The sequence below is a fragment of the Erithacus rubecula genome (genome assembly GCF_903797595.1).
Source record: "Erithacus rubecula genome assembly, chromosome: 4".
Taxonomy (NCBI): Eukaryota; Metazoa; Chordata; class Aves; order Passeriformes; family Muscicapidae; genus Erithacus; species Erithacus rubecula.
This window is the reverse complement of record NC_136686.1, coordinates 4,263,613-4,277,016: the sequence shown is the minus strand read 5'-3', so window position 1 is coordinate 4,277,016 and position 13,404 is coordinate 4,263,613. Positions and strand designations below refer to the sequence as shown.

Here is a 13,404-nt window from a genome sequence, read left to right as displayed (position 1 = left end):
TATTTAACCAACAAAGGATTTCTTGAAAGCAAGCTGCACCCATTCTTCCCAAGAAGGTGAAAGTTCAAGCAAAGGCTAATTCATCATGCATTTGAAAATTAAATGTGTCAGCTTAATTTTACTTTAAATTGCTTATTGCACATATGTCCTCCTGAGAAGCACCAGTTTCAATAAATGCATCCAACTGCAAAACACTTCTGTTCTGCTGTAAAACTACTTGAATAAGAAAGCGATGAGACATCCATTACCCTTTAAAGACTATATACAGTAAAGTGCCTGAATAGAAAACCAGTGTTACAAGTGTTAGGATTTGGTTTAGAGATCAACATAGCAACCCACTGACAGAAATAAGAGAATGGAGAGATGGTCTACTCAATCCTAGAAATCAGGCCCACTAACAGGGAGCTTAACAAATAAAGCAACTCCATACTTCCTTCAGAATTATGGAATAAAAAATAATTACATGCTGTGGTTTCACCCTGAAATCCTACATAATTTATTTAGTGTCACCATGATGTGAGACAGACTTGTAGTCCCACTTCTGAGGGGATGCAACTATGGCACAGAGTAAAACTGCTGCCCAAAGTCTTTCAGGAGTTTGTCTGAAGATTGAATAGAAGCTAAGTCTAAAATAATAATCTTCCTAATCTTATACTTTAGCAAGAAAAAATTTCCCTGCCACCCACAAAGAAATTGTATTCTATAGGACTTTTAGTGAGGGGTGTCTAACTAAGCATAATCAAAAGGATTCAGGAGAAAGAGAAAAGAAATATACATATAACTTCCTCATGTTGGGTTTCCTATGCATTTTGGGTTAGTTTATGCCACTTTCCTGACAGCACTTCTCAGAGTCTCCTAATACTGAAAGAGTGATAAGCAGGCACAAGAGAGCCTTTGTTCTGTTCAACACAAGTGTTTTGAATGCCATTACACTCAAACAACTGCTCCCTATCTGGTGTCCTTCCATCTTTTCAAGAGTGACTGTATTGTTGGCTTTGTTTTTTTCTCAAGATTCTTATTCTGAATACTAGAAACAAAACAGAAACAGCCATGCAAACAGAATTCTAGGCTAATAGTGTTAATTCTGTGCAATGTCTTGCTCTACAAAAAGGAGAACCAAGAAGTTTTCTGCACTAGGAGGGGGAAGAAAAAGCATCTAAAGGCTTGTGAGGAACAGCTGAGCCAGTTCTAAGGAATTTGAACAAAGCAGGAAAAGGTCTCTGTCTCTCCTAGGAAATGAGAAGGGAGTACACCAGAAGTCCAGAGTAAGGGTGGCACAGGGAGTTGTGTCTTTACAGACTGTGGTGGCAGGCTTAAGTTATAACAACAATAGAATAAAAGCTTAATGATGGATCTAATTGCATATTTTACTAGTTCTAGCACCAGATGAAACTCTTGCTCTAAATGTCCTAAATATTGGATTATTTTTTCTTGCTTTTTTCTGCTACAAGTCACTGATGTCCCAACTCTCTTCACAGTATCTTCTAGAAACACCTCAAGTTTTGTATGTTTTCTTTTAAGAGAAGGACAAAAAAGTCACCAAGTATTGCCTGTGAGGCCAATTTTTAAGTGACATTTATGCTTAGCTACACTTACAAAATATGCTCTATTTAATTTATTTTTCAGTCTGCCTTTCTAAACTGATGATTAAAGATCAATTTATAAAAAAGAGATTGCTCCCTCATTACTCATCTTGTCCTTCTGCCTATTTCTGGTAATAATTCAGATTTTAACAGTCATACAGGGATTTCATAAAAAACCCCAGAGCCTTTAATTGGCAAAGAGCAATGGAAAAACAGGACCAGGAATAAAGAATTATCTGAGCCTTAAAAAGGTAATTTTCAGACTTCCCTGCCATTTGAACAAAACCTTAGCAAACATATTTTCTTTGACAAGCTAATGCTAAATCTCCCCTTTCAAAATTCCAGTGTTAATCTGATCTCAAATCAATAGGAGACCAAAATAGGTAGCATGGTCATCTAATAAGGGGATTATGTTGGTTGAACACGTATAAAATGCAGTTGCCAGTAACAGCTTTCCCTAGATATAAGTGTACATGGCTATACCCATCCACATCAAGCAATGAAACCATAGGCTTAGCAACTTGCTACAATAAAAAATCCAGATATTTACATGCCCTGTGAGCCAGACATCTGAGATACTTTTTATCAAGCAGAACTGCAGATATTTGCTTTGACTGGTAGCAAAGCCATTTCTTTCCAAAGGATGGAGAGCATCTGAAAGTACACACTTCTTAAAAACCTTTCTCAAGTCAGCTACTACAGTCCTTTCATGCTCATCTCATGCAGGGCAAGTGAAACTATTTTAAATGCACACTTTCAAAATATCTGCACTAAAAAAATGATCAAGATCTTTCATGTTGCCTCCAAACAATGTAATAGCAAAGGCATGTTCTGAGTGAACCTGCTGCCCCTGACTGTGCCAGCCTTATCTACTGAAGTAGAGACTGATTTATCATAGGGAAAATCAGATTCCAACACCTTGCCTGGTTTACATTCACAGACACAGGAAAAAAGAAAAGGAGGTAGTTTTCTGTTGGATCTTGTGCTGATCTTTTGTATGGACACTATCCACTGGGTAAGTAAAAATTTGGAATATACTGAAGGACTAAGGTTTTGTTTCTGTAGTGATATGTAGGGAAGTAAAATAAAAAGGTATCCCATCTAAATTACTCCTCCAGAAAAACCTAGGATCCTAAAGGCATGTTTTCTGAACCAACAGGTATCTGTTTATAAACAATATAGCTGAGTTGCACTTTTGAGAACTCTAGCCCAAATCCACAGATACTCCAAAATCTCACTGAAGCAGCAATTAGCAGAAATGAGACCTCTAAATGCCTCTCTGTCAGATAAAGTTAATGATCCACAAAGCAGCCTCCTTTTAGGCTTCATAAAATGTTTAGTGAGAAGCTAAAATCACATTATGGCCATGGAACCCAAAATACTCAGCAAGAACAGGTGACACAGAACAGGGCACTGACCATACAGCAGGAAATGGGGCCAAATGTGTCTAAGGATGGCAGCACTTTCCTCCCCATAATTGTAGCTCTGATAGCACAGATGAATAATCTTAACAAAAAGGATAACACTACCACAAAAAATAATTGGTTTGAACTGATCTGGCAGATCTGAACAAGAATAAGCCTGGGCAGGGCAATGGTGATAGTTCTGCACTCCCTGTAACTCCCTGTGTGGGTGAGACTTTTCTGTGTGGGATGCCCCATTTCCAGATTCTGCAGGAAACCCAGTAGTATCCTCTTTGCTCTACACTGAATACCATACCCCACAGCTTTGGAAACATTCCTCATCACTGCTAGAACTGAAACACAAAATAAAGAATGAGAGAGGAAAATAACACTTAAGCCCTGTTTTCATTTCAAGATAAACCTGCCAAAATGAGGTGAAACTACCAGGAAGATGGGAAATAGACTTTCTAAAACAGTAACAACTTTTGTCCTCTGTAACTATTTCCATAGTGAGAGATCTCAACAGCTAATTTTTCTTGACTAAGAAAAGGAGAAAAGTTAGTTCCCAATTTATTCCAACAGCAGAAGCCAAAGAGATCATTATAATCCATCCAGAAAATGTAAAAATTGCCTACATCTTTTCAAGCTCTCTAAATCTGCTTCTCATTTTAAAAGGCTCAGTTGCCAGACAGCAGTAAACCAAAACATTTTGGAATTCCTGATCTATTTCAAAACATATTGCTAATAACAGGCAAACCTCTCCATGAGTGTGTAAATCAGAAGGCAGCAGGAACACTCCTGGCCCTTCAAGTCCTAACAAGAGCAGCAATAGCTTGTTTCCAATGCAGATTAAACTGTGAAAATTAACAGTTCAGCAGTTTAAACCAAGTAAAACCACATAACTCAGCTCAAAACATGCAAGAACACTGTTTGTACATCTTTTGTGATATCTGACATTAAAGACTGATACAACCTGAACCACTACTCTGATGCACTTGCTCCAGAGCAATGCTCCAGAGAAAAATACAGTTTCCAAAGTGAGCTGGCAGGTAAGGTGTCTAACTTTCTCAGTTAGATATCTAGTCCAACTGATTCACTTCTGCCAAGTCAAACTAGCAGCTTTTACATGGATGTGAAAAATCAACTTGTCACTGAAGAGCAGCATGTTCAGTGCATTCTTAACAATATTAAAATAACACCTTTCATCTTAACAGAATTCATGTTATAACACTGATTTCCATGGACAAAAAACTGCTTTTTCAAATCTTCTTTTCCTATTATGGGTGTTAGCAGCATTTTTCCTCTGAAAACATTTGGCCATGCTTGAGATTTAAAATGCTTTTATAAATTTTGAAATCTGTACTAATTGAAGGCCCCATTATCAGTAACAGCCTTGCAGCTTGGCAAAAGAAGATTCAGAATTTCTTCTGTGTTGCATTGTAACAGAACATTTGGAGATGGTATAAACTATATCAGGTCAGAATATTTAGAGAAAAATCTAACATCAAAAACTCCCGACCTACTCACCAGTCTTCTGCAGGAAGAGATATTCCCTCAACTGTACTAATTTAAACTTCCACTTTCAAGATAAGAGTCACATGTTATTCAGTCAGGGCTTTCTTTGGATTCTGTGTTGTATCTACTCACTTCTGCTGACCACAATGAAGTTTTGACTGTGTTCAGCCTTGAGTTTATCTTTCCAAATGTTTCCCACATGAATAAGCATTTACTAAATGAAGACTCTAAAGCTTATTGCTCAAATATGACCTCAAATGAAGTAAAAAAAAAAACCCAAATCCCCAAAACAACAGACCACCACAGCTTGAGTAGATTCAAATCAAATACACTCCTGAGTAACTAATTCCAATCAATAAACTAGGCAAAAGTGACACCTGATGACCTTAAGATTTCTGCTTGTTTTGAAGTAACTTTTCCCATGTCTTACATGACATTACAGTTCTCCTTGTGCCAGCTGTTCCCAGGGCTCTCAATACCAACACAGACTCTGTGCTGGGAACACTCAATGCCCAGTGTTAGCAAGTGAGGCTCTGTTCCCTCAGCACACCTTACAACCAGAGCTGGTAGGAAGTGAGAACAAAGCCCTTGCACTGACAGGACACAGCAGCACACAGACACACAGGCACATGCTTTCACAATTTGCCTCAGTGCACTGGAAACCCACCGTATCCCCCTGCCTGGATGGGTGTTTTTGGAGAAGCACAAGCATAGAGACTAAAATCCTCTGTCTGGAAGCCAGCCCGGTTCAAGGAGGGCTCAGATGCACTGCGGTGAATTTTTGGCAACGACCGGGCCAGAAGCTCAATGGAGGCAAGAATCTAAAACACAGAAAACATGTGAACAAATCTGTGGTTCCACTCTCTTAAAACCAAAGGCACAATATCAATTACCTATAGAGAAATATTTAAATACATTTAAAAAAAAAGGACTTTTAAAATATTGCTGCACTGCACTTTTATGTTTATATGCTAAGGAAGCTGAAAAGGACACTTAGGGAATTTCCTCCTTTTTAATGGCACACTGATTCCCTCTAAGCACTGTGAAAACATTTGCTTTTTATTGGGCTCCTTTTCTATGCCCTAGTACCTGTACCTGCCATTGCTGCAAACAAACCCAGCTCTGGCAGCATTTTTCTTAATAACATTTACTAAAAAGTCAGCAGGGGGAGCTCCTCATCTTTTGAAAAAGATTTGGTTGCATTCAAAACAGAAAAAAAATCAAAGTTTTACCCTCCTCCCTCTCAAGCTTTTTGAACCCAAACCTTTCTCAGCAGGCACCAAAAAGAAAAAAACAATCAAGTTCAGTGGTAAAACTATCCATTTGCCTTCATGAAGCTTGGAGGAGAGCAAGGAGGGCAGTGTAGACATTTCTGAGCACATATACCAAGTACTGATTTGTGTGTCTATTGTTTACATTATCTCCCAGCTGAAACTTTCTCCATCATGTAAATACTTTTCCAAATACACAGTGTTTACAACATTTTTTATTTGTAACTATCTTGAAAGTATTTACAACTTCTCATACAATAGGTCATTTTAATACCTGCTTTTTGAAATTAAAATGAGCATTTCCAATTAAACAGAACTAACTATGTACTGAAACAGGTCTCTCATGAAATCCTGCCACAGCACTATTGAAAAAAATTTGGAACTGGCCAGTGAGTTCAAAACTTTGAATTGTAAAGTCTAAAGAGGAGCTAAAGAGGAGCATTTCTCACCTGTGGAAAAAGGGGTCTCTCATCTCTTTTCTTTTTCAAGCATTCTGCCATTAGTCTCTTCATAGCTTTTGGGCAGTTGCTCCTTACTTTGCTGAGGTCTGGAGATAGGTATCCTCGTCCCACCATGAAAATTATCTTTATTTAAGGGGAAAAAAAGATGAAAGAGGAAGAAGCTGAGTTGATAAAATAAACAGTAACAAAAGGTGAATATTCTGCTAGACTATTTTGGTTGCAGCAGCAAGCTTTGTGCTCCCAGGAAGCATTATCTGGTATTGAAATTGACAAATTTCTTAGAGTAATGCTTGCTAACCTATTCAGTACAGAGAAAAAATTAGATCTTTCCTCCTCCTCAGAGAGATTTCTGTGAAGCTTGAACACTAGTAAATGGTTACCATTTATAGCAATAACCATCTAAGGAATGGTTCTTTGGTGTCAAAAACTGACAAAAACAAGAACAAGAAACTCTGTGGCAGGGACAGAATGTCTAAAAATAAATATTCTGCAAAAAGAAATATTCTGTTTTATATTACAAATCAACAACAACTTCACATTGAAAGGTATTTTAAGAAACACATGGACTTGGGATATTAAAACCTTTGACCTACTGAGAATTGATTCCATCACATACTTTTCCAACACAAAAGGTTATTCTTGACATCTGACCACCTCCCCCCCCCCCCACTCACAAAAAAAAGGAAAAAAAAGCCTCCAAAGAAAAAGAGAAACTGCCTCTTCTCTGTAGAAGAGGAGACAGACAGGCTTGGTATTTTTACAGTAACTCTTTCAACATGGAAAGCTTATATATTCCCCTAAGGATAAAACTTAAGCATAAAACAAAGTAAACTGATAGGAAGCAGGAAGGAAAACCACAAATACGGTTAATCACTTCTTGTATATATAAAAAAAATCATCAAACATCATGTCAAGCCAAGGTCAATTGCAATGTGGTTTGAGTAGTGCAGCAGCACTGACACTAAAAAGCACTTCCAAAGCAGCTAATCAAAGATCCATTCATGCAGCAGCAGCAATCACTGCCTTTTCTGAGTGCCCAGACACCCAGCAGGTGTGTCTCACCTTCTCTCTAATGAAGTGTAACTATTTCATATCTTGACACTGGGAGAAAAAAACCAGCAGAAAACCCTCACACCTCAAGTATGCTATACATGTTATTTATATATATTTATACATGTTATTTATAACACAATCCTGGTCCTTTTTTAACTTTCTGCTTCAGTCACATCTGTGTTGGCATCAAGGAGGAACAGAAAACTCCCATATGGTTCTTTAGAAATCCCCATGTGCCAGAGCAGGATTTCCTAGCAGAGACTTGTGTACTGCATTCCTTACCTCTGCTGCAATCAGACTCACCATTATCTGTTGGTAATCAAGTTGGTATTTTCTAAATACCAACCATCAGTTGGTATTTTCTAGTTGAAATAATTAAAAATTCATTATTATTAATGTTTCAAATAGTTTCTTTACAAATAACCTAGGGGCTAAACTTTTATTTTAGACTAGAGAAAAGAGAGTATCACTACAAGAACAGTCTAGAAAAATCTGTTGAAGTGACAGAAACACTCAGGTATAACAAGAATGCTCATAAGAGTCTGGGTTGTGTCATAGTAGATGATGTAGATGCACCAGAGAGTGAAAAATATTTACAACTTCTCATGTAATAGACAAGGACTGACAAAACTCAAGACATTAAACCACATATGTTGGCTTCACTTGCATTTTAAAATTTGTTTCAGCACTTCATTACAAGCACCCACATCACTGGGTTCATCTTTCAGATCTCAAAAGGTAAAAGCTAAACAAGGCCAAATACTGTTTTTAGAAGGCTGGATCCATCTGGCCAGAAATCCAGACATTTCCTTTCCTCCAAAAGACAAAACCAAAATTATAAAAAAAGGAAAAAAAAAAAACAAACTGAAAAGGAGTCACTCCAAATTTGATGAACTGGGATGAAGTGTTCTGGCAGATATGGAAGCAGCCTTATAAAATGGCATTCACAGATGAACGTTGCTATGGTTTCAATTCTCAAGTACTGACAGTGAAAAAACAAGGGATGAGGACACAGAAGCAACAAATACATCACTGCTCAGACACAGAAGAGTTCACACTGAAGTTCTTGATGCACAGGTACTATCTTCAGGTCAGACAGAAGCCATGAATCAGGTATGCCTTTCCCAATGTGCCTATCCCAGGGAAATGTGTTATGGTGTGTGGGATCATTAAGATTTAAGGAATATTTTTTCACAATTAAGCAATCTTTTTACAGGATGCCCAGACTCTAAAAAGTTATACAGTCCAACAAGCAGGGCTTGAGAAAAACTGATATCCTGCAATTCAGTTAGATGGTGCATGCTCTTTCCAAGTTAAAATGAATATAAAACATTTGGTGAGATGACTGCTCTTGGTTTTGTCAGTCCTGTAGCTGCACTATTTATTATTCACTGCAAGTGGAGGGGTGGGGGGAACAAGAAGAATAACTGAACACATATATGGGGGAACATTTTGCCTTTGCAGAACTATTCTAAACTAGATTACTATTAAGTAATCTGCTCTCTCCCTAATAAGTATCCTGGCAACCAGATCAGAAGCTGAAAATCTATATTTAAAATAAAAAGAACACAAGAAAATACCTCAAGAGAACTAAGTAAATTGTTGCTATGTGGCTGAGGCAGATCTAGAAAATGCAGAAATGTCATCTCACAGCATTAGAACCAGAAACATCAAACACACACAACATCACAAAGTTCACCTAAGGCAGAATCAATCTCTCTTTCAGATCTCCCCTTACCTGGTCCCTGTTGTTGATGTTGGAGTATGGCAACTGTCCAGTCATCAATTCATAGAGAACAATCCCAAATGCATACACATCTGACTGAAAACTATATGGGTTTTTATCCTGCATCCTAATAACTTCTGGTGCCTGCATCAGAAAAGGCAAGAATTAGTTTTTATTTCTCTGCATTGTGCTGCACCTCAGCTACCAGGAACAAAGCATGGACTTGTCCAGGGTACAAGTGCAAGGCTCATTCTTGCTTTCAGGTGTTACTGGGTCCTAATTCAGAGTGGGTGCTGACAAGAAGCTCAAAATTCTTTGCTTCATTTCAGCTTGGTGATCCCTTTCATTCCTCTATGACAGTGCAAAATGACCTTGGCCAGGATGAGAAGGTTTTTGGAAACTAGAATTCTAATAACATTGAAAATAAAGCCAGCTAACAGAACTTTAAGTTTGTCCAGGGAGAAAGGAGGAAGTGGGGCTGCACAGGAGATTGCAGTATGAAGCAACTCTTCTTGAACCCTTAAGAGCCTCTTACTTTTTGCTGAGCTAGTTCCTCTACTCTTTTGCAGGACGTTTTGCCAGGCTTTTCTCACCTTTTCCTCAACCCTAGATTAATGATACTCATTTTCCTTAGCCACCATTTTCATTTCAATATAAACCTCAGAATAAAAGAGACACAAACAAAAGTTTTTCTGCTGACTACTGGAAAATACATGCTTAAAGAAAAATTGAAAAACACTAATTTACTACTTTCTATTACTGTTTGTCTTCCAGCTTAAGCCAGCTTTTATATATCAGTGTGCCAGAGGGATAGGAGCAGGAAGTTTGGCCAAAGGTCAATAAATTTGTTGAAACAAGCTCACCACTTCCCCCCTTGCTTACCATCCATAGAATGGAACCAGACAACTGTTCAAACTGTTGGGATCCACTCCATCGTGATTTCACTGTAGCTAGACCAAAATCACCTATTTTTACTGTGAGGTCTTCATGAAGAAAAATATCTAAGGGGGGGAATGTTAAGGGAAAACAGACAAGCAGTGCTGGCCCTGTCCTAAAAGAACAATAAACAGCTATAAATTTGTAATGTGAATATGACAGTTTAACCATTCACCATCACTGAAGGAGTTTCCACATCACACAGGTTTTAAGCACCCAGCATGGTGAATTATGGTGTGCAAGTGTTACATAAGGAATGACTGGGCCAGTGCAGAACAGACCATGGCCAGGTGGCTTTCATGAAATGCCAAGTATGAGAAAAGCTGAAAATATTCCATGAGCCAACTCACTTTCATTATATTGAGAAACCAAAGGATGCAATAAAAAAATAAATCTTTGTGATACCAACTAAAACTCTCCATGTTAGTGCATTCAAATCAAAAGACACAGTAAGCACCTCCTATTCTGTTATTAGTGATATTAGCCCTTCTCAGTATAATTTCTATTTGGCAAATATTCACACTTGAACAGCTTTTCACACCAGTAAGTTAATTTCTGGCAGAAAAGAAGAAAAAACCAACAGGAATGCTTTCACTTTCCAAAATTACATCTCTGGGAAAGGATACTATTACTCTTGAGGTCTCTGTGGATGATTGACTTGGCATGCAAATAACTGAAAAGGAATATCACAGATTAGGTGGGTTAGATAATACTTCAACAACAATCAACAACTCAAAATTCACTGTACTACTGAAACATAAATTGTCAGCATTCAAACTGCACATTTATGCAGGCAGTAAAACTTCAGTTACCAATGAGAGTTTCTACAACATTCACAGAAAAAAAAAAAAAAAAGCTTAGATTTCTAGCTCAAATCTGATGCTACTAAACAATTATGATACAATACTAATGAATAACAATTATGCTCAAACGTCTGCTTTTCAATTGTAACTCAATATTCACACAGTATAACACAGTAAAAAGAACTTCAGTAACTTCTTTCATGCAATTCCATTCTCAAAGTTCTGCCTCCTAGCCTTAATGGTGACTGTCAAGACTTTGTGAGATAGTCACAGCTTTAGATAAGGTGTTTCTAAATTGCAGGAGCAAAATGTGCTTCCCAGTCTCAATGTGTACTCAGGAACACTGACTGCTTTTGAGTAGAGGAGTGGAAAAAAGATCCCCTGATTGCAGCCTGGATAAACAGATGGCAGGGAACACAGAGGAAAGTACTTGTGCCACAGCAGATACAGCCTGGATAAGTCTCCTGTGGCTCTTTGTTTAGTCAATGAGATTGGCACAAAAGTGCTGGAAAAGCCCCAAATTGTGTCTCTGCTTTGAATCGTGTTCACAAAACAGCTTCTGCATCTCCCCTACCTACAGATGGAGCCTGGGGAGATGCACAGGCTAACAGAAGGCTAAGGCTGGTTCCTGCAAACACCTCCATGCCTCTTGACTGAAAATGTAATAGAATACTGAGTAGAAAAAAGGCACCATGAACTGCAATCATCATAGTGGCTTTTCAGGTGAAGTGTGATTTCTCTGGTCTTACAGCAGTGTTCTGATTTTGACACACAATATTTGTCTAGTTTGGTAAATTCTAACTCAATGGCCCTCCATGGGAGTAAGGATTATTTATAATCCTTAGAACAAAATAGGTATGTTCTCTTCAGATGCTGAAACCTGTTATTCAGAGAGCTCTGATACTTTCACCAAATGCTTTGATGATTGAGACAGGACCCTGAGCTCAGCAAAGTGAGCAGAGAGCTGGCCTTATTTGCCAATGTCAGCCAGAGTGTGAAGGGGAAAAGTAAACACTGCCCCAGTGCTCATTTGCAGACAAGTAATTCAATACTTACTCCATGCCTTGTGCAGTCTGTCGTGCAATATCAATTAGTTTGATCATTTCAAATTTGGTCTCAATGATGTGTAGATGGTGATACAAACTGGACCCTTCACACCATTGTGTAACAATAGCCAACTGGGGTTTTGTGGAGTAACCCATGAAAAGCAGGATATTCACATGCCGTGTTTTCCTGTTCACAAAAAAATAAGAATCAGGAGGAAATCAGACCAGGAAATCAGGAGAACCCAGGCAGATCTATCACAGTCTACATAAATATTATTTCCAAACAGAAGGTGTTGGGGTAAGCTCAGCTTTTACTATGACAGCATGATAACCTCCTGCTAGATTAATTTAATGAATTATTCCTGAAGCTGGCCTTTCTTATCACACTAACATGGAATAACTACTCTGGGATAAGTGAAAAATGTCAAAGTGCTTATGATTTTTATCTTAAAAAATCAACATGTGATCCCAGCATGTGAGACTTTGTCCTTGTAGCAATATGGACTAAGAAAGTTCTATGCTATGTGACTGTGCCTGTTTCAGGTTCAAGAATTTGACAAGTAATGCTGAGAGTAACTGCTGAGGAAACAAAAATAAGCAGCTTCTTGCAAATCCTACCACAAAGCAAAGTGATGATGAATCATAATGGGGAAGGCACAACTACAGGTAAATCTGCCTTGTCTGAGTCAAAGGATAGAACAAGTGATCATGTATGTTCTGAAACAAACACACAAACACAAAAACAAACAGGCTGGACTCCATCTATGGGACCACCAGCAGAAAGTTGGACTAAGATATTTGATTTTGTTTACTTCTGTCAAAATTCTATCAAGGAAATGAAGAGATACCCAAAGTAGCACACCCCAGAAAGCCTCTACTTCCACAACTATGAGCTTAGAGTTTTTCCAACTAACATTTTCCTATGGTAAAAGGCTGACTATTCCCTTTCACCATGCAGCTAATTTGGGATGCTTCTGCAGATTAGGTGCCCAGCCCAACACATCAGGTTTCCATGGACAAAAACTTTCCTGCTATTTTGTTTCTTAAAATAGAATTATGCTGGACACTGCTCAAGACTGTAGTTTGATGTGATTTTCTTCACAATATGCATTCTATCATATCATGCTGATGTATCTTCTTTTAAGAGCTTAACCCAAACCAAATACCTCCTCTGAGGTAGTAGAAGCAGTAGACATGAGAAAAGGAAATCAAGAAGTGACTTTATGAGAATTACATTTAAAAAAAAAAGCTGAACAAACTATTAAACAACAGATAATATAGGCAGGAGTGTAGCTGATAAGCCATTAGTCATGTTCTCCTTCAATTTCAAAATGAGAGTGAGAGGAAAGAAAGGCCTACAGCTCACACTCAGGCTTGACTGTGTGCTCTGGGGGTAGCACATGAGCAAAACTAGTTCTGAGTGTTTAGACATGTGTATTGACAAAACTGGTGTGCAGACAAACACATACAGTGGGTACAAAGAAATATTTTTAAATGGTTATTTTTTCTGCCTGAAGTATCCTCATGTAGGAGTGAGACCAGTGTGTTCAAATGGAGATTTAAAATTCAGTGATTAATGAAGCACAAATTTATACACATCATTTTAT

General features: G+C 38.1%; 1 protein-coding gene across 1 annotated transcript in view; it reads right to left on the bottom strand.

Moving 5' to 3' along the window:
* The window catches only part of BRAF (B-Raf proto-oncogene, serine/threonine kinase), an 80,905-nt gene that overhangs the window by 8,803 nt on the left and 58,698 nt on the right, over positions 1-13,404 (bottom strand). Inside the window, exons 13-18 of the mRNA XM_079304773.1 lie at positions 11,808-11,984; positions 10,575-10,621; positions 9,895-10,013; positions 9,025-9,156; positions 6,222-6,356; positions 5,169-5,322 (exon numbers count right to left, since the gene is read on the bottom strand). Of these exons, the coding sequence (XP_079160899.1) occupies positions 5,169-5,322; positions 6,222-6,356; positions 9,025-9,156; positions 9,895-10,013; positions 10,575-10,621; positions 11,808-11,984 (764 nt within the window). The remainder of the gene's footprint in view (positions 1-5,168; positions 5,323-6,221; positions 6,357-9,024; positions 9,157-9,894; positions 10,014-10,574; positions 10,622-11,807; positions 11,985-13,404) is intronic.